At 43.8% G+C, this 21123-nt stretch overlaps 1 protein-coding gene across 3 annotated transcripts in view; it reads right to left on the minus strand.

Annotated features, from left to right (window-relative positions):
- Positions 1–7517, minus strand: part of med16 (mediator complex subunit 16) — a 32048-nt gene extending 24531 nt beyond the window's left edge. The window contains exons 1-3 of one of the 3 annotated variants that reach the window (XR_015080556.1): positions 7273–7517; positions 1686–1793; positions 810–979 (exon numbers count right to left, since the gene is read on the minus strand). Coding sequence is in view for 2 of the 3 variants with exons in the window: in XM_086004807.1 (XP_085860933.1) it covers positions 810–979; positions 1686–1793; positions 7273–7408 (414 nt within the window). In the remaining variant the exon portion in view is untranslated. The remainder of the gene's footprint in view (positions 1–809; positions 980–1685; positions 1794–7272) is intronic. The other 2 variants (XM_086004807.1, XM_086004808.1) reach the window with 2 other exon arrangements.
- Between the last annotated feature and the right edge of the window lie 13606 nt (positions 7518–21123).

The raw sequence follows: 21123 nt of genomic DNA on the forward strand, positions 1-21123 counted from the left end.
TGGGCAGTGGGATGAACAAAAATGTCACATTAAAGCTTTAAAACCACTTTAAAAAAAGTCTGTACCACAATGCAGATCTTTTTATAGCTCACAGATCCAACAGAAAGTAGAGCTCTGTGCTGCACTAGGCCATCAGGCAGTGGATTTTGTTTATTAGACACAAGAGCAGTAAAAATACTGCAGAACAAATGAGCTTTGCTCTGGCCAGAGCACAACATCTGACATTTTCACCTGGTTTGTGATGTTTGTAAATTAAAATTATTATAGTTGGCTAGTTAAATTTTTGTACAGTCATAATGGATTATTGATATTTACACCAATGGATGAAATCAGAAATAAGCATCAGCTCTGCACTCCTGTTATTAACATTTATTCCATATCTGTCAGATTCTAGAATGGGATAAAAAGAAATTCAGATGGAAGTCCTTCCCAGGTTTATAACACAGCAATGTGAGACTGGCACTGCATCAATATTTATGGATATTTATGCACCAGCATAAACAAAACGATAATGTGCCAATATGTCACTGGTCAGCTTTCTGGATCATCACTGCACAATGTATTATGAAGCAAGCAAGCATGACATCAATTTGAATTCACCACACGTGACCCAAAACTAACTTCAGGGCCAAAATGATTGAGCACACAGGCCAGATACATCCCAGGTAAACACACCTACAATTCAGCAACAGAGACTACTATTGCTCCGGTCCCATCAGCAGAACAGAGCTATCCAATTTAACCATTAACACCTTTGGTTGTTGATGGATAATTAAAATATTACTCAAGTTTTTGACTACAACACAAACCTTTTCTACATGCAAGGCCAACTTGACACCATTGTGTAGCCACGACAAGGCTACAATGGGGTCCCCATCCACTGAACTCCCAACTATGCTGTCCCAGCTGTTTACCAGGTGATCAGTCATACTCCAGCATTTCACCCGACCATCAGCGTCAGCAGATAACAGGCGGGAACCTTTCAAGGAAACAGAGGTGGAGCAAAATTATATTTTTAAAAAAGGAAGGCATCTCACTTCAAAAGATACATTTTAGTACCAAGTAATTATGGAAATATTCAGTTCCCATCAAATAGTCATTCCTATTAAATTAAATATGAAATCACAAGAGAAATCAGTCAACAACCTAGCGGTTATCCACAAGAAATATACACATCATCTACTGCTGTACAAGGCATCATACAAGGCGAGAGTTGTTCTGCAAACACATAGGGAAGATTTTCTCTGTGCATCGTATAGCAAATCAAGTACATTCTTCATAAAGAGTGTTATGACTTTACTACATACAGCACATAGCAGAAATATTCCCTCAATATTTCAATTTTCTCAGGTGCTTAAAAAGTGTTAACTCCCTGCACACTTACAAGTGAATGGAAGGCAATGGGAGAGAAGACCATACCACAAATGCCTAGAAAAAGATTTCGTGTTTCAGCTCTTATGCTCGAGGCCTTCAGCGGCTGATATGCACTGTAGGGTATAGAGAGGATAACTGATCTGCATAATAACATTATAATTTAATTATTTGTGCAATGTTGCCTTATTATGCATAGTTTGTTTATCATATTTATGGTGACCTAGGACACTTGCTTTAACATTTTATGCTTAAGTCTGGTAACAGTGAGGCAACTCAGTGTTACCCCTACAGGTTAACCAAAAAAGGCTTACCAGATTGGTCCCACTCCAGAGAAGTAATCACTTCATGGTGTCCTGAGTTGATGGAGTAAACATCCCAGGGATGCTCAGTGTCCAAAATGTGAATCATATAAGTAAGATCTGTAAGAAAAAGAGGGCTGTTTAAAAACGCTGTTTAGCCTTAATGCCTCACTCTCTAAAGGATTTTCAATTTAATCAATAAGGATCTAAAATAAAAACAAGGAACACACAGCAGGTCGGTCAGAATATGAAAGAGAAACAAACGTCAGTGTTTCAGGTGGGACTCATCAGAATTCAGTAAGGATCTGATCCCACTTAAATTGAACAAGCATCAACGTCAGTAATTCCCATGAAACAGTAAAGTTTTGGGTCTGACAGAGCTCATCATTATAAAGCAGCGATAGCTAAGTACGACCCGATTATAGTGCAAATTCCTTTTCTTGTGATAAATGTAGTGCATTAGCATGGTTGGTGGCAGTATCAATGGCGGCTGTACTTAAAACAGCGGGAAATCAGGCAGCGCGGAACTAATTGGAAGCGGTACTTAAAACAACGGGAGACCAGACAGCGCAGAACTAATTGGAGGTGGATTCAACGACGGCCGAACCTGCGACAATTTCCAAAAAAACAAGGAGTGATGTCACAGGACAGCAGGTAGGTGATTGGTTGGTGAGTATTAAGGTTTTTTTTCTCTCTCTTTTCTCTCTAACCTTGGACGGTGATTTAAACTAGGTGTGGGAAACTACAAAGTACTGTATTAAATTTATAGCTTAACTAGTTAAGCTAATTAATATAACTAAATAATCATTGAATAAAGAATTTAACTAATTAAATAAAATAAATAAGGCTAGACTAAGATTTTGCTGGGGAGGTTGTGTATGTGGGAGTTTGTGGACAGTGAGACTGTCCCGCGCGAACACGTCTGCAGGAGATGTCTCCATCTCGAATCTCTCCAGCTCAGAGTCATTGAGCTGGAGTGCGAGTTGGAGACACTCCGACACATAAGGGAGAGGAAGAAATTTCTGGAGAGTTTTATCCAGAATGCAGTCACACACCAGAGGAAAGCACAAGTTCAGGAAGGAGAGGGTATGATTGCTAGGGAGCCGGAGAGCGGGGATTTAGGAGAGGTTGAGAAGGGTGTCCCGCAGGCACTGGTCTTGTCCAACAGGTATGAAGTACTCGCTACCTGTGAGGACAAGGAGAAAGACTGCAGGGAGGACAGCCACAATGCAGACCAAGGCAGAGAGATGGCTGAAATATTAAATAATTATTTTGCTTCAGTTTTTACCAGGGAGATAGAACAGGTGGACATGACATTGGATGATGAGATTAGTAATGAGAGAAGTGCATTTAAAATAAAAAAAGAGGGGATATATTAAATAAACTAATCAAACTCAAAGAGGATAAAACCCCTGGTCCGGATGGATTGCATCCACACATTTTAGAAGAATCTAGGGAAGAGATAGCAGAGGCATTACTACACATTTAATAATTCGTTACAAAAAGGGATAGTGCCAGAGAACTGGCGGATAGCTGGCGTAATACCTATATTTAAGAAGGGGGATAAAACATGTCCAGGGAACTATAGACTAGTCAGCTTAACATCGGTGGTAGGAAAAATAATGGAATCCCTACTAAAGGAAAAAATAGAAGAACATCTAGAAACCAAAAACCATAATAATGAATAATCAGCATGGATTTCAAAAGGGAAAGTCTTGCTTGACCAACCTCATTGAATTTTTTGAAGAGGTAACAGAGAGAGTAGACAATGGTAATGCAGAAGATGTAACTTATCTAGATTTTCAAAAGGCCTTTGATAAGGTACCCCATAATAGACTGCTGAACAAAGTCAGAGAATGTGGAGTCAGGGGACAAGTATCAGAATGGCTAACTGGCTTCAAGACAGAAAGCAGAGAGCAGGGGTAAAGGGTAGCTATTCACAGTGGCACAAGGTGGGTAGTGGTGTTCCACAAGGATCAGTGCTGGGACTACTGTTTATATTAACGATTGAGACATTGGAACCAAAAACACAATTTCTAAATTTGCGAATGATACCAAATTGGGGGGACAGTCAAGACTGAGGAGGACATTAATAAACTTGCAGAATGGGCATATAATTGGCAAATGAAGTTCAACACAGATAAATTTGAGGTATTACATTTTGGTAGGAAGAATGGGGAGGTCACTTATTACTTGGAGGGTGCGAGTCTAGGTGGGGTAGAGGAACAAAGGGATCTCGGAGTAAAAATACACAAATCACTAAAAGTTGCAACACAGCTTAGCAAGGCCATAAAAAAGCAAACCAAGCACTAAGGTTTATTTCTAGAGGTACAGAATTGAAAAGTAGGGAAGTTATGCTAAATCTATATCGAACCTTGGTTAGACCTGCATACAGTTCTGGTCGCCGTATTATAAAAAGGATATAGAGGCACTGGAGAGGGTGCAGAGAAAATTTACAAGGATACCAGAAATGTGAGGGTATACATATCAGGAAAGGATGAACAGGCTTGGGTCTCCTTTCTCTTGAAAAAAGGCTGAGGGGTGACCTAATAGAGGTCTTTAAAATTATGAAAGGTTTTGATAGAGTGGATAGAGAATGTTTCCACATGGGGAAGAGCATAATTAGAGGCCATCAATGTCAGATAGTCACCAAGAAATCCAATAGGGAATTCAGAATAAACTTCTTTACCCAGAGAGTGGTGAGAATGTGGAACTTGCTACCACAGGAAGTGGTTGATGTGAAAAGTATAGATTCATTTAAAGGGAGGCTAGACAAGCCTATGAGGGAGAAGGGAATAGAGGGTTATGCTGATAGATTTAGATGAGGAAAAACGGGAGGAGGCTCGAGTGGAGCATAAACACCGGAATGGACTGGTTGGGCAGAATGGCCTGTTTCTGTGCCATATATCCTGTGTAATCCTGTGTAGTGGTTCAGTTGGCAACATTCACCTCTAGCTCAGAAGGTTGGCAGCTTTTAACAAGTTCAAATCCAGACTGAGGAGTCAGAGGCAGAGTTTAGGGAAAAGGTTTTAAATGTACTGTGGCTAATTATTTCAACATTCAATTGGTACTGAGAATACATTTATTTTATTGCAGTCCTCTCTTGTTTTTGGTTGATTTTCTGGCTCCTACCTCTTTATTTAAATGCTACAGATTTAGATGTAGTGCCCCGATTTCCTATAAACATTTTGTATATTTATATCACTTCCTCAATATATTTGGAAGCAATCCCCTGGTTCCGAGTTCAGTATGAAGTATTTATCTGGACTCTATCGCTTTTTAATTTTATAAATAGCCCAGAACCAGTTACTCCTCTTCCTGCTGATGGTGCCGAACTTAATTTCCAAGGGCTTGGTGCTTTTGCAGCCACTGGAATAGTTTGAATCAGTCCCATTTGATATTTTACTGCAAGCCCAACAATGATGAACAAGAAAATAGCTGCCCAAAACCCAGAAAACTGCACTTTGCATCAAAAGAAATTGCTCAAAAGTCAAGACTGTCTGCCAAAAACATGCACTATACAAATGCAAGTAAAAAAAGAAATAACTTTCATTTATATAGCGCCTTTTACAACCTCAGGACGTCCCAAGGCACTTTACAGCCAATGTACTTTTTACGTGCAGTCACTTGTAATGTAGGAAACGTGGCAGCCAATTTGTACACAGCAAAGTCCCACAAACAGCAATGTGATAATGACCAGATAATCTGTTTTTAGGTGTTGGTTGATGGATAAATATTGGTCAGGACACCAGTGAGAATTTCCCTGCTCTTCTTCAAAATAGTGTCATGGGATCGTTTATATCCATCTCTGGCCTCAATTTAACATCTCATCTGAAAGACGGCACCTCCGACAGTGCAGCACTCCCTCAGTGGTACACTGGGGTGTCAGCCCAGATTGTATGCTCAAGTCTCTGGAGCGGGACTTGAACCCACAACCTTCTGACTCAGAGGAGAGAATGTATAATAGTTTGGCATTCAACTTAACATTACTCAACTAAACATCCGTAAGACAAAGGTCCTCTACCAACCTGCCCCCGCCACACAGTGCTGCCCCCCGATTATCAAAATCCACGACAAGGCCTTGGACAACGTGGACCACTTTCCATACCTCGGGAGCCTACTGTCAACAAGGGCAGACGTCGACGACGAAGTCCAACACCGCCTTCAGTGTGCCAGTGCAGCCTTCGGTCGCCTGAGGAAGAGAATGTTTGAAGACCAGGACCTCAAACCCGGCACTAAGCTCATGGTCTACAGGGCAGCAGTGATACCTGCCCTGCTGTATGCCTCAGAGACATGGACCATGTACAGCAGGCACCTCAAAGCACTGGAGAGGTACCACCAACGCTACCTCCGCAAGATCCTGCAAATCCATTGGCAGGATAGGCGCACCAACATCGGTGTTCATGCTCAGGCCAACATCCCCAGCATCGAAGCTCTGACCACGCTCAATCAGCTCCGATGGACGGGTCATATTGCCCACATGCCCGATACAAGACTCCCAAAACAAGCGCTCTACTCGGAGCTCCGGCACGGCAAGAGAGCCCCAAGTGGGCAGAGGAACCGCTTCAAGGACACCCTCAAAGCCTCCTTGAAAAAAGTGCAACATCCCCACCGACACCTGGGAATCCCTAGCCCAAGACCGCACAAAGTGGAGGAGAAGCATCCGGGAAGGCGCCGAACACCTCGAGTCGCTTCGTCGGCAGCAAGCGGAAGCCAAGCGCAAGCAGCGCAAGGAGTGCACGTCAACCCAAGCACCCCACCCACCGTCTGCCCCACCTGTGACAGAGACTATAGGTCCCGCATTGGACTAATCAGCCACCTGCAAGCTCATTTTTAATGCGGAAGCAAGTCATCCTCAGTTCCAAGGGACTGCCTAAGACTCAACTAACATCACCAAAAATAAGTTACTCTGTCATTCTGATTCATTGTTATGAGATATTGTTCTGTATAAAGCGCACTGGACATAGCAAAGGCTGTGGGCCCCGACAACATCCTGGCTGTCATACTGAAGCCATGTGCTCCAGAACTAGCCGTGCCTCTAGCCAAGCTGTTCCAGTACAGCTATAACACTGGCATCTATCCGACAATGTGGAAAACTGCCGAGATATGTCTTATCCACAAAAAGCAGGACAAATCCAATCCGGCCAATTACCATCTCATCAGTCTACTCTCAATTACCAGCAAAGTGATGGACGGTGTCGTCGACAGTGCTATCAAGCAGCACTTACTCATCAATAACCTGCTCACTGATGCCCAGTTTGGGTTCCGCCAGGACCACTCGGCTCCAGACTTCATTACAGCCTTGGTCCAAACATGGACAAAAGAGCTGAAATCCAGAGGCGAGGTGAGAGTGACATCATGGCAGCATTTGACCAAGTGTGGCATCAAGGAGCCCTAGTAAAACTGAAGTCAATGGGAATCAGGGAAAAACTCTCCACTGGCTGGAATCATACGTAGCACAAAGGAAGATGGTTGTGGTGATTGGAGGTCAATCATCACAGCCCCAGGACATGAATGTTAAAGTTGCAGAACTTTCCCGTCACTGAACAAGTACAATGGACACACACGGCGGCCCCTGGTGCCAAGCTCAGGCGCCCACCTTGCTCCTCCTCGTTCTTCAGGTCGGTGGTGAAGGCCACCAGGTTCCTGCAGGACCAGGCGCACACCAGCGGCACAGACGGACAGTAGTTGCTCTTTGGCCGCTTCTCCCACTCGCATACGTACGCCACATCCATGTTTCCAGCTGCCGGGGTCTCCTCCTGCCCGTTCCCCAATCACCCGCAGAGCGGGGGCGCAATCGCCACTCCGAATCGGCCCATCGACTCTGCGCATGCGCTACCAAACGCCCCGCCCACCTGTCCCATCGACTCTGCGCATGCGCTACCAACCGCCCCGCCCACCTGTCCCATCGACTCTGCGCATGCGCTACCAACCGCCCGCCCACCTGTCCCATCGACTCTGCGCATGCGCCACCAACCGCCCCGCCCACCTGTCCCATCGACTCTGCGCATGCGCCACCAACCGCCCCGCCCACCTGTCCCATCGACTCTGCGTATGCGCCATCAACCGCCCCGCCCACGGACACTGCGCATGTACCACCAATTGTCGCTCAGCGCGTTGTCTGAATTCGGATTAGAATAAAAGTGTCCCCCAAATTCACGCGATCTCTGTGCCTTTTAAATTATTGTTAAAGTGCTTCGGCATTGCATGTGGGGCAGAGGGTCGTTCTCGACCGGGTGGCCCTAGAGATGGAGCAGGCGGTGTCCTCCACCGCACGGACGAGTGCATCATCACCCCGGGAATTCAATTTTAATTTAATTTAAGTTTACACGTGGGGCAGGTTTTAATTGTTTCCCTCCAGGCGGTTAGTTTAAGCCCCTCTCGTTATGGAAAACCTTCGATTGGGTCCTCTGAGCTGCCATCTTAAAGGAAACGTGCAATTAAAGGGGAAGTGCTTCACTGGCCCATTATGTCAAATGTTGGTGAACTATTTGCACGCTTACTGGTGCTTTAGTTAAAACGAGAAAATGCTGGAAATACACAGCAGTCCCCTCAGTATCTGAAAGAGAAAAGACAGGTTAATATTTTAAGGGTAGAGCCTTCCTGTTCTAATCTTAACACGTCTTTTTATAGATGTTGCCATATTTCCAGTTTCTATTTCACATTTCCAGCATTTGTAGTTTTTTCCCCCTTTGTCAGATGCATATTTCCAGCTTCCTCTGTTATCCAGCACTTGGTATCTGGGGAAATGTTAATAGGACATCTGATATGCATTAGGAATAACAATTTTTAGTTTTATTTTGATGTGTATTACTCTTTAAAATAAACACAGCTTCATATGTTTAAATGATAGTGATCTGGATCACTCTTGCTGATCATGCATGTCACTCCAAACAGTTTCCAAATGTCAACCCTTCTATAAAAGTGGGACTTTTCATTAGAGCATAAGAAATAGGAGCAGGAGTAGGCCATTCAGCCCCTTGAGCCTGCCCTGCCATTCAATAAGATCATGGCTGATCTGATTTTGGCCTCAACACCACTTTCCCGACCGCTCCACATAAGCCTTGACTCTCCTGTAGCTCAAATATATGTCTATCTCCGCCTTGAATATATTCAATGACTGCCTCCACAGCTCTGAGTTGTGAATCTTTGGAATTCTCTACCCCACAGAAGAAATTCCTCCTTGTAGTGTATGTAACCGTTCCACCTTTAAGAGAACTATTTTAAGAGTTGCACTACTTTATCTTGGCTGCTGTATACTGTAATACCGGCGGTGACCACACCGGTATATAAGTGCTGTGTAATGATTTATTGGGCAGTTGCGCCCTGACCCTCAACTAGTAAAGACCTGTTAAAGTTTACTCTTGTGGTCTGTGTAGTAATTCTCAATATAACACACAGACTTAACACTCCTCATCTCTTGTAAATGGGCGACCCCTTACCCTGAAATATGCCCCCTAGTTCTAAATTCCCCAATGAGGGGAAACAGCCTCCCTGCATCTACCCTGTCAAGCCCCCTCAGAATCTTATATGTTTCAATAAGATCACCTCTCAATCTTCTAAACTCCAATGAGTATAGGCTCAACCTTTCTTCATAAGACAACCCCTTCATCTCAGGAATTAACCTAGTGATCCTTCTCTGAACTGCCACCAATGCAAGTATATCCCTCCTTCAATAAGGAGACCAAAACTGCTTGCAGTACTCCAGGTGTGGTCTCACCAGCATCCTGTACAGTTATAGCAAGACTTCCCTACTTTTATGCTCCATCCCCCTTGTAATAAAGGCCAACATTCCATTTGCCTTCCTAATTACTTGCTGTACCTGCATACTAACTATTTGTGTTTCATATTCGAGGACCCCCAGATCCCTCTACCGCAGCATTTTGTAGCCTCTCCATTTAAATAATAATTTGCTTTTTTATTCTTCCTACCAAAGTGGATAATCTCACATTTTCCCACATACTCCATCTGCCAAATTTTTGCCCACTCACTTAACCTATCTATATCCCTTTGCAGACTCTTTGACCATGAATTTAATTCTGGAGGCGGGACGGGTCGGGTCAGCTGGTTCCGGTCCCGCCCCCAGCTGCCTCTGCTCTGCAGACGTGATTTTCCCTTGATTGGCCTTGTTAATCCCGCCTGTGGGCTTACCGGCCAATTAACAGGAAGCGGGTCTGATGAGGCCATTTGATGATGCTTCATCTGCTGGTTTCCTTAAAGGGACCATGCACAATTTTATTTTGACAGTTGATCTGTCAGTGTTTGACAGCATTGAGGTGCTGCAAACACTGACAATCACAGCACAAAGGTGAACACTTGCACCGAAGCTCTCCAATGACTCCCTCCATATGCTTTTGGAGGGAGTCACAGCACGCAGGGAGGTTCTTATCCCTTCCAACAGCGGAAGAGACCTCTCCAGGACACCAATTTACCTTGAACCTCCAACCAACCCTCTCTATCTATTTTATCACTTCCCTTTCTCACTAGCCACCCCTCACACTCATCCTACTGCAAGCATAGCAACTAACAACACACAAGGGTAGGCACTTGAGAGGTTTAGCCAATGTGAAGTTCCTGGTAATGTGTTGTCATACAGTGTAATATCTTTTTCCAAAAGTTCCCCTTATTGGACAGATCTGAGCGCACATTGAGAAGTGTCTTACAGAGTTCTAGTGATTGTTCAGTCACTCCCCCCACTATAGTGATGTGTGTGCTTGGAATGGCTTGATAATTAAAGGGATGCTTCACGGTGCTGGTGTGGGATGGTGTCAACCTGGCGCATCATGTGGCAGCCAGGGTTTACAGCATCAAGTGAAAAAAATCTGGCCATGGTGATGCCATCGCTGGCCTCCCGGCCAGCAATTTTGTCAGGGGCTGATGCCCTGTGTCCAGTGCAGCTTCAGGTAAGTGAGGAGGAGGTTGGTGCTGTTGTGGCTGGTTGTGGTGCTGCCATGGCTGCTCATCCTCTAAATTTGACTACCAGGATGAGAAGATATAAATCGTTCCCATCCTTTGCTATAAATTTCAGTTGAGGCAAGAAGCTTGCAAGCGCGCACTCAAAGTGGCCTGAAATTATTCCAATCAGGTCACACTGCAGATGGGTGTCAGCTTGAACAGTCACAAGGTCAGTAGATTTGCAAAATCTTATCCCAAACCTCCAACAACAAAGTTGTTGCATTTGAATGTCAGCCATGTTACAGGAGCGCTTTTAAAGGGCTGCACCAATCACTACAAATCATGTCCCCGAGAAACTTGTCTCCTTGCAGCTGGCGTGTTTCTGACAAGACGGGAAACAGGAACCAGAAGCACGAAAATGGGAAACCACTATAAAAATAGGATTAGCAAGGCAGTTAACAGGCTCTTAACTGCCTTAACTACCTGTCCCACCGGTTCCCATCGGATCAGTTTTGGAGCGGCTGACTCGACACTCATGAAAATTGCGTGGAGGTGAGATGGAGGCAGGTTGGCAGTCTGAAGCCATTTTTCCGATTTTTGCTACTGACCCGCCTCCTCAGGGCTATTAAAATCGAGCCCAAATTTGTGCCCTCCTCACAACTTGCTTTCCCACCTATCTTTGTATCAGCAGCAAATTTGGCTACAATACACACGGTCCCTTCATCCAAGTCATTAATATAGATTGTAAATAGTTGAGGCCCCAGCACTGATCCCTGTGGCACCCCACTAGTTACAGTTTGCCAACCTGAAAATTATCCCGACTCTTTGTTTTCTGTTAGTTAGCCAATCCTCTATCCATGCTAATATATTACCCCCAACCCCGTGAGCTCTTATCTTGTGCAGTAAACTTTTACGTGGCACCTTATCGAATGCCTTCTGGAAATCCAAATACACTACATCTACTGGTTCCCCTTTATCCACCCTGTTTGTTACATCCTGAAAGAGCTCTAGTAAATTTGTCAAACACAATTTCCCTTTCATAAAACCATGTTGACTCTGCTTGATTGTATTATGATTTTCTAAATGTCCTGCTATTTCTTCCTTAATAATGGATTCCAGCATTTTGCCAATGACAGATGTTAGGCTAACTGGCTTATAGTTTCCTGCTTTCTGCCTCCCTCCTTTCTTGAATAGGGGCATTACATTTGCAGTTTTCCAATCCGCTGGGACCTCTCCAGAATCCAAAGATTACAACCAACGCATCCACTATCTCTGCAGCCACTTCTTTTAAGACCCTAGGATGTAGGCCATCAGGTCCAGGGGACTTGTCAGCCTTTAGTCCCATTAATTTGCCTTGTACTTTTTCTCTAGCGATAGTCATTGTTTTAAGTTCCTCCCTCTCTATAGCCCCTTAATTTTCAATTATTATTGGGATGCTTTTAGTGTCTTCTACCTTGAAGACCGATACAAAATATTTGTTCAAAGTCTCTGCCATTTCCCTGTTTCCCATTATTAATTCTCTCATCCTCTAAGGGACCAATATTTACTTTAGCTACTCTCTTCCTTTTTGTATACCTGTAGAAGCTCTTACTGTCTGTTTTTATATTTTTTGCTAGTTTACTTTCATAATCTATCTTCTCCCTCTTTATTATTTTTTTAGTCATCCTTTGCTGGTTTCTAAAAATTTCCCAATCTTCTGGCCTACTGCTAATCTTCGCAACATTGTTTGCCTTTTCTTTCAATTTGATACCATCCTTAACTTCCTTAGTTAGCCACGGATGGTTCATCCTTCTCATAGAGTCTTTCTTTCTCACTGGAATAAACCTTTGCTGAGAGTTATGAACTACCTCCTTAAATGTCTGCCACTGCTTATCTACCGTCTTACCCTTTAATCTATTTTCCCAGTCCACTTTAGCCAACTCTTTCTTCATACCTTTGTAATTGCCTTTATTTAAGTTTAGGACACTAGTTTCAGACCCAAGTTTCTCACCCTCAAACTGAATTTGAAATTCTATCATGCTATGATCACTCTTCCCTAGAGGATCCTTTACTATGCGATCATTAATTAATCCTGTCTCATTACACATTACCAGATCTAAAATAGCCTTCTCCCTGGTTGGTTCCACAACGTATTGTTGTAAGAAACCATCCCAAATACATTCTATGAACTCTTCCTCAAGGCTACCTTTGCCAATTTGATTTGTCCAATCTATATGAAGATTAAAATCGCACAAGATTAAAGCAGTACCTTTCTTACAAGCCCCTATTATATCTTGATTTATACTCTGTCCTACAATGTAGCTACTGTTAGGGGGCCTATAAACTATTCCCACCAGTGACTTTTTTCCCTTATTATTTCTTATCTCCACCCAAATTGATTCTACATCTTGGTCTTCTGAGCCAATATTATTTCTCACTACGGCATTGATCTCATCCTTTATTAACAGAGTTACCCCACCTCCTTTTCCTTTCTGTCTATCCTTCCAAAATGTCAAATACCCCTGAATATTCAGTTCCCAGCCTTGGTCACCTTGCAACCACGTCTCTGTAATGGCTATCAGATCATACCCATTTATTTCTATGTGTGCTGTCAATTCATCTATCTTGTTACGAATGCTGCGTGCATTCAGATAAAGAGCCTTTAATTTTGTCTTTTTACCATTTTTCCCTAATCTGACTCTATTTGCTGGTGCACGCTTATCTGTCTCCACCTGTCACACTGAACAAAATGAACAAAAGTTGCACAGATTGCTGACAGATGGAAGCCGTGTTTAGTTTTCAAAATGGTGTCGATTTTTCTCTTAAAATCAAAGTAAGAGATTGTTGTGCCCAATTATTGGCATTTGTCGTGTTTGAATGTTGCCACTTTTAGTGCTTTACAACTGGTAAGGCACACCCTGTAAACAGTATAAAAGTAAACAGTAAATTGTAACTCTTTGCCTGTAAAGGTATCACCTTGTCTCAGTTGGTAGCTCTGAGTTAGAGGTTATGGGGCATGAATTTTCATTTTGGGCAAGCAACTGGCAGGTGGCAGACGATGTGATCATGCTGCCCACCCGACATCTTCGGCAACAAACCCGAACTATTTTGATGGCTGGGCCTCATGTACATTTCATGGTGAGTGGCAAGCACTGATTCAGCACTCACAGGCAGCTTGCTGATTGGGGGAGGGGTGGGGGTAATCTGGCAGCTCCAGAGCCAGATGTTGGGTGTTAAAGGGGGGAAGGCAATCATGGGGGCGGGGGTAAGGGGCAGCAGGTGGGAACATTTTTGTGAGGCATGTATGCTCCTGGCCCCACAAAAATCAATTAAAGAACAGACATTTACCTGGTTTTGAATGGGTCATCGGTGATCTCTTAAAGGGCCACCAGCGAGGCCACTTCCAATGGACAGAGCGTGCGCGGTCCACCCATTGGTGCCTCAAAATACATCAGAGGAGCCCGATTGGCAGATCACAATTAGGTTCCTGCCTGAAACAGGCGTGTTCCTGGGCCATCCACGTGAAGGCCCCAACAAAAATTTCTGCAGGCGGATCAGTATCTGGAATGGGGCAGGATTTTTCAGCCCCACGATTTTCAGAACGCTACTGCCTCGTTCCCGCCCAGCAAAGGCTGTGAAAATCAGCTCCAAAGAGTTCAAAACCCACCTCAAAACATGTTAGACTGGCACTCCAGTGCAATACTGAGAGAGGGCTGCCTTGTCAGTAGTGCAGTTTGGTGAACGTTAAAGATTACATGGCACTATTCAAAGGACAGCAGGGAATTCTTCCAGTGCGCAGACACCATTATTTCCTCAAACAATACCACTAAAAATAAATTAACTGGTTATTCATTTGATTGTTGTGTGCAGGACATTGCTATGTACAACATAGCTACCACATTCACCTACATTGCAAAAATGATTCAAAGTAATTATTCATATATGAAGCATTTTGGGCATTCCTGTTAAATAAAGTGTTGTATAAATGTAAGTTCTTTCTTTAGTGTCCCACTAATTCTTTCTGTTTCCATCAGTCTGTCTTTTTGTCTTCCATTCTCTTTTTCTATATTGTTTTCACACTCATTGTCCTCTTCATCTGTCACCCGTCTCGCTTTTTCTCCTTTCTGTAAGAATAATAGGCAGGTATTCCCTTTTAAATAAATGTGTATGACCATATGAGATCCAGGTAGAGTTGCTATGGCAGTAGTACCAGGGGGCCACCAGAGCTCATGGAACCATATCCCAGCAAATGTCTGCAAGTGCAGAGCGATCATGAGGGAATATTGGATAAAAAAATACATCACAGGCCCTTCTCAGATTTTCTCTGTTAATGGCTGTGTGGTCTCAGACTTCCAGAACCAATTGCAGAAGAATATTGGGTCTTCGGATATCTTTTTGGTGGAAAATAGAGGCTTAAATTTATAGACTAACTGGAGAGAGGCTAATTGCGTTTTTTTGTTTTTACTTTTTAAAAAAGCTCAATAATTTTAAACAGCGTAGGCAAATTACTGGCCATTTTAATTATATATTTACAAAAGACACTGTATAAATGCAAATGAAATTACAAATAAATTGCAGCCATGGTCACCCTGGTAGATTGCTACCTAAATGTATTCTGTTTAGTGTGGATTGAAAATGCTAATTGTAGACAGTATCTTGTACCTCACTTTAATTAAAAATCATTGCTGTGTTGTAATTTTGGAACTGAAAGTACTCAAGTATTGTATTTTCTTGCTTTCAAATGGCTGCACTAAAACAGATGGTTCACTTAAAGGAATAATAAAGTGTAAAGGTGTTCTGCAATAGCTTGTTGGGTTAATGCGCCACCTGGTTGTTATGTTCATTAATAAATAGACATTCTTATTATGAACACAGCTAGCTTCTAGCTAGTCATTTATTCAGTACACGTTCTCTAGGTACAGTATCTGTAGAGATGCAGCATGTGTGCTCCTGTGTGCAGGCTGCCATCTTGACTGTTGCCTTGTGGGTAGCCTAGTGCCTCATGGGTAATGTAGTCTTAATATATATACAGCTGGGTAGTGTAGTCTTATACATCTATATATATAAAGGAATCGATCTGTCTGTCTATCTGTCTGTCCTTCTGTCTGTCTGTCCTCACATGTGCGTCTGTCCGGCTATGCGCTCGAAAGTTATAGAGCGTACCTACGCGCGCGTTACCTCTGAAGAAAGCTTATGCTTCCGGGACGGTCGTAAGCATATTTACTTTTCGGTCGGACGAAAATTGTTCGCGCCTTATGCAAAAAACCTTCAAAATTAAACTCATTATCTGCTACTTAGCATTGATTGACTGACGTCAAGGTTCCACCAATCCTGTGCCGTCACGATTGACCAATCCTACAGTACAGTCCCCTGATGGTTGGCCAATCGGTGTGTGTGTGTGGGCGGGACTAATCGTTTTCATCTCAGGGATGTGCCAGCCATTGTTTCACTGCTTCCAGCTCAAACTACTCTCCTTATCCAGCTTTGAAAAAGTTAGTATCTCTTTTAAAAATAACACAACATTTACCAAAAACGTTTTATAAGTACTTTCACTTTCATCTTTCAAGGTATTAAAAGGTAGAAATGTTGCCCGGCAGCAGATTGAGAGAGGGACACAGACAGGGCCCAAAAGCCTGGGACTCGATTTAAAATGTTGCCCGGCAGCAGATTCACAGAGGGACACAGAGAGGCCCCAAAGCCTGGCACTCGATTTAAACCGCCCGGCCCAAAACAGCCCTGGCAAAGCCGGGCTCCCCCAGCTAGTACAGCTATATACAGCTCTACACAGCTCTACGGCTCCACCTAGTGTCCACTATAGAATGACATGTTATTGATCACTACACTGGTGAGCTCCTGGGCCATACAGATCAGGCAGGCCAATAGCTTGTCTGCTAAGTTAGCTGATCTCAGCTGGGGGAGAGTAAAAATTAGCCTTCTGAGCTTCAATTGCCATCCATTGACCCCAGCTGCATATTTTGTGAGTGTGTTGATGTCCCCAGTGGTCAAATATCCTGCTGACACTCTGTGTAGATTCACAAATGAAGACTGGCCATTTGGATAAGCTACCAGGTGACGATCACCATCTTTGGAACTGTACCCCAGCATGAATCAGTCCCTTCAGCAGAGGCAGGAAGAAAGCTGGAAAAACCATGATATCTTTAAGATAGCTGTGTCGTTTGTTACATCCCAGAAGGTCCCTCTAATCCCACAGCATCAGCCATAGTGCAGTCTAGTTGCTATTTGGACTTCTATTTTGTGAGGAGATTCTTCATAGGTAACAGAAACATTTCCCCCTCCATGCCAGGTGCCTGTATCATGCACAGTATAAATATTGACAGTCATTGAGTGCACATACTTCAAACGAAGAAAAGAAATGGAAGCAAAAACCAAATACTGTGGATGCTGAAAATCTGAAATAAAAACAGAAAATGCTGGAAATACTCAGCAGGTCAGGCAGCATCCGTGGAGAGAGAAACAGAGTTAACGTTTCAGGTCGATGACCTTTCATCAAAACTGGAAGAAGTTATTTAACTGTTTTTAAGCAAGTACATACATAGTGTTGAGTCTGAGTGTTCCAGATATGCTTAATATAAATCACTGGACACAGACAACAAGAATAACTAAAACAGGTCTTTACTAATCGAAGGTCAGGGCTGAACTGCTTAGCAAATTACTACACAGAGTTTATATACCGGTGTGGTCACCACCGGTACTACAATATACAGTAGCCAAGAGAAAGTAGTCCATCTCTTAAGGCAGTCTCTTAAGGTGGTACAGGTTACATACACAACAATTCCTCCCTTTTTAGCTTAACAGTATACATCCCAATTTAAACATAACATGGATAACATATATACAACTTCATGCAAATCTGTTCAAAGATTCAGTCTCTGAGGAGGCGGATAACATATATACAACTTCATGCAAATCTGTTCAAAGATTCAGTCTCTGAGGAGGCCTCCTGATCCGAGTTGGATAACGCCTTTCAGGGGCCTCTGGTTCTCGTTGCTGGGGTGACTCATCTAGTTGATCTCTTATGGATTGGACATCATCAGATACATTGGCGTCTGAGGTAGATGCTTCAGGTTCACTAACTTCTTCCACTGGTGTCTCTGTCGTAGTCATGGGTTCGACCCTTGTTCTCGATTCTACAAGTTGGTCAGCATGACGTCGTATTACGTTTTCACCAATATCTACCGTGTACATCAGGGGTCCTTGTCTGGCACGAATTTTTCCAGATTGCCATTTCTCATTCTTATAGTCCCGGGCTAACACTGGTTGTCCTATTTCGAAACTCCGAGTGGTCTTGTTATTTATATGCTGGAACTGTTTGTTTTCTACTTCCCTCCGCACATTTGGTTTTAACAAGTCCAACCTGGACCGCAACCTCCTGTTATAGAACATCATGGCAGGGCTTTGATTTGTCACTGCATGAGTGGCGTTTCGATATGCCATTAGGAAATTGTCCACCTTGTGTTGTAGTGGAATCTGGTCTTCGCTCATGGCCTTTATCGCCTTTTTGAACGTTTGTACAAATCTCTCGGCCAACCCATTTGTAGCCAGATGATATGGGGCAGAGGTATAATGTTTCACCTCATTCTTCTTCATGAATTTCTGGAATTCATCTGACACGAACTGCGGTCCGTTGTCTGAACATATTTGTTCTGGCAATCCATTTCTTGCGAATATCGTTCTTAGCACTGCGATCGTCTTTTCCGAGGTAGTGGTCGCCATCTTAATCACTTCTGGCCATTTAGAATGTGCGTCTACCGCAATTAAAAACATGGAGTCCATGAATGGACCTGCGAAGTCAATATGTACACATTGCCATGGGGTTGAAGGCCATTCCCATGGATGCAGCGGTGCAATTGGAGGTGCATTTTGAACTTTTTGGCACCCTGAGCAGCTTTTAGTCAGATCCTCTATTTGTTGGTCGATGCCTGGCCACCACACATAAGCCCTAGCAAGGCTTTTCATCTTGACTCCCCCCAGATGACCTTCATGCAGTTCCTTTAGCACTCTCTCCCTTAATTTAGGAGGAATAATCACCCGTGTTCCATACATCAATGTTCCTTGACAGACGGACAGCTGTTCTCGTCTGGCTGAGAATGCCGGTAACAGTGGTTCACCATGAGCTGGCCATCCTTTCACTGTCAATTCGTAGACCCGAGACAGTGTCGGGTCGTTCCTGGTTTCTCTCTCAATACTTGCATTGGTGACTGGTAAACATTCGATGATGGTCGAGTGAAATAGCTCAACAGGGTCAACTGTCGGTGCCTCTTCCGCTGTAGGTAGTGGCAGGCGCGACAGCCCATCAGCATTACCATGTTGCTTTGTACCTTTGAATTCGATCTGATATTGATGTGCCCCTAGGAAAAGGGACCATCTCTGGAGCCTCTGCGCTGTCATCACCGAAACACCCTTCTTAGGGTTAAAAATGGAAACCAACGGCTGGTGGTCTGTCAGCAGCGTAAACTTTTGCCCTTGCAGGTAATGATTAAAATTTTTTACTCCCCACACAAGGCTGAGAGCCTCCCTATCTATCTGAGCATAGTTGCGCTCAGCGGAGGTCAATGATCTGGATGCAAATGCGACTGGTCTTTCCAAGCCATTTGGCAACTTATGTGAGAGCACTGCCCCAATACCATATGGAGAAGCATCACAAGCTAACCGAATAGGCAGCGTTGGGTTAAAGTGAGCCAACACTTCCTTAGAGGTGATCAATGCCTTGCCTTTGTGAAAGGCCCGCTTACAGTCCTCGCTCCACTTCCATGGCACTCCCTTCTGCAAAAGAGCGTTCAGCGGGTGTAGCACCGTGGATAAATTTGGCAGAAACTTATGGTAATAGTTAATCAACCCTAGGAACGACCTCAACTGGGATACATTCTCCGGAGCGGGAGCCTTCACAACTGCTTCGATCTTGTCAGGTGACTTGTGAAGCCCCTCCTGGTCAATGACGTGACCACAGTACGAGATTTGCTTCTGAAAGAACTCACATTTCTGGTGATTAACTCGAAGTCCATATTCTTTCAATCTGTTGAGCACCTGTTCCAAATTTGCAAGGTGTTCCTCATCATCATTTCCTGTAATCAGAATGTCGTCCAGGTAACATTGTGTGCCTGGAATTCCCTGTAATACCTGCTCCATGGCCCTTTGCCAAATCGCTGGAGCCGATGCCACTCCAAAAGCCAGTCTATTATACAGATATAAGCCCTTATGCGTGTTGATTGTGAGATACTGGCGTGACGCTTCATCAACTTCCATCTGTAAATACGCCTGCGCCAGGTCTATCTTGGTGAAGTGTTTCCCGCCAGCCAACGAAGCGAAGATATCCTCAATCCGTGGAAGCGGATATTGCACCGTGTGAAGCACTGGATTAACAGTGATCTTGAAATCGCCACAGATGCAAACCTTCCCCGGTTCCCCCGGTTTGTTACTCGATGAACGCTTCATGACGGGAACAATGGGCGTGGCCCATTCACTCCAGTCCACCTTTGACAGTACTCCGGACCGTTCTAGTCCTTCCAGCTCAGCTTCCACAGCAGGTTGTATCGCATAAGGTACCGGTCTGGCTTTGAAAAATTTCGGATTTGCATGTTCTTCAACTTTGATGTTTGCCATAATTCCTTTCAGTGTTCCCAGTCCCTGCTGGAACACCTCTTTAGCATCGTCCAATATTCTGGACAGTCGTTTAGGTTTGACATCTTCCTTTTTGCCGGAATCTACAGTTAGTGCTTTTAAGGAATGCCAGTCCATATTTATTCTCCTGATCCATTCCCGTCCCAGTAATGGTGGACCTCCCTCAGGTAACACATATAAGTCCATTCCTCGGCTTTCTTTATCCTGGTGGACCACCTTTACCTTTATCTTTCCAATGGGGTATACTCTTTGCCCCGTGTATGTTTTCAAAACAATCTCCGTATCCCTTAAGGGAATGTGTGGAAATAACCTTTTGTAATCTTGCTTATTCATGACCGTCAATGCCGATCCAGTGTCCAATTCCATCTTCACTTGGACTCCTGCTATCTGAAGTGTGACCCAGATAGTTTGGTGGTCTGCTGTGTTACCCACATTATGTATTCTTAGACAACCCAGTTCCTTACTGCTGGAGTCTGAATCCGTCTTCTGTTCATCCGAACTGTTCTCTGACACCTTGTGTACCTTTTTGCACTTTTCCTGCGGTGACTTTTTGCTGCTGGTCTTCTTACCTGACCGGCATACTTTAGCTATGTGACCGAGCTTGCCACATTTTCTGCATTCCTGATTTTTGAACCAGCACTGATTCTGATCGTGCGTTGTCCTTCCGCAACGATAACACTTTACTGCACCCAATGCCATTTGATTGGTGCTGAGTTCCGATGACCTTAGTTGCATTTCCACGGTGCCTCTTGCTGCGGCCTCGTGCGATGCTGCAATGGTGACAGCTTTCTCAAGCGTAAGGTCTTTTTCTTCTAGCAGACGCTTTTGTGTTCCTTCTTTTAATAATCCACACACGAATTTATCTCTCAGAGCATCTGCTAGTCCTGTACCAAACTGACACTACTTTGATAGCTTACGCAGTTCAATTAAGAATTCA

Source organism: Somniosus microcephalus, chromosome 13 (genome assembly GCF_052327205.1).
Source record: "Somniosus microcephalus isolate GS21.2 chromosome 13, FLI_Smic_1.0, whole genome shotgun sequence".
In the NCBI taxonomy this organism is placed as follows: domain Eukaryota; kingdom Metazoa; phylum Chordata; class Chondrichthyes; order Squaliformes; family Somniosidae; genus Somniosus; species Somniosus microcephalus.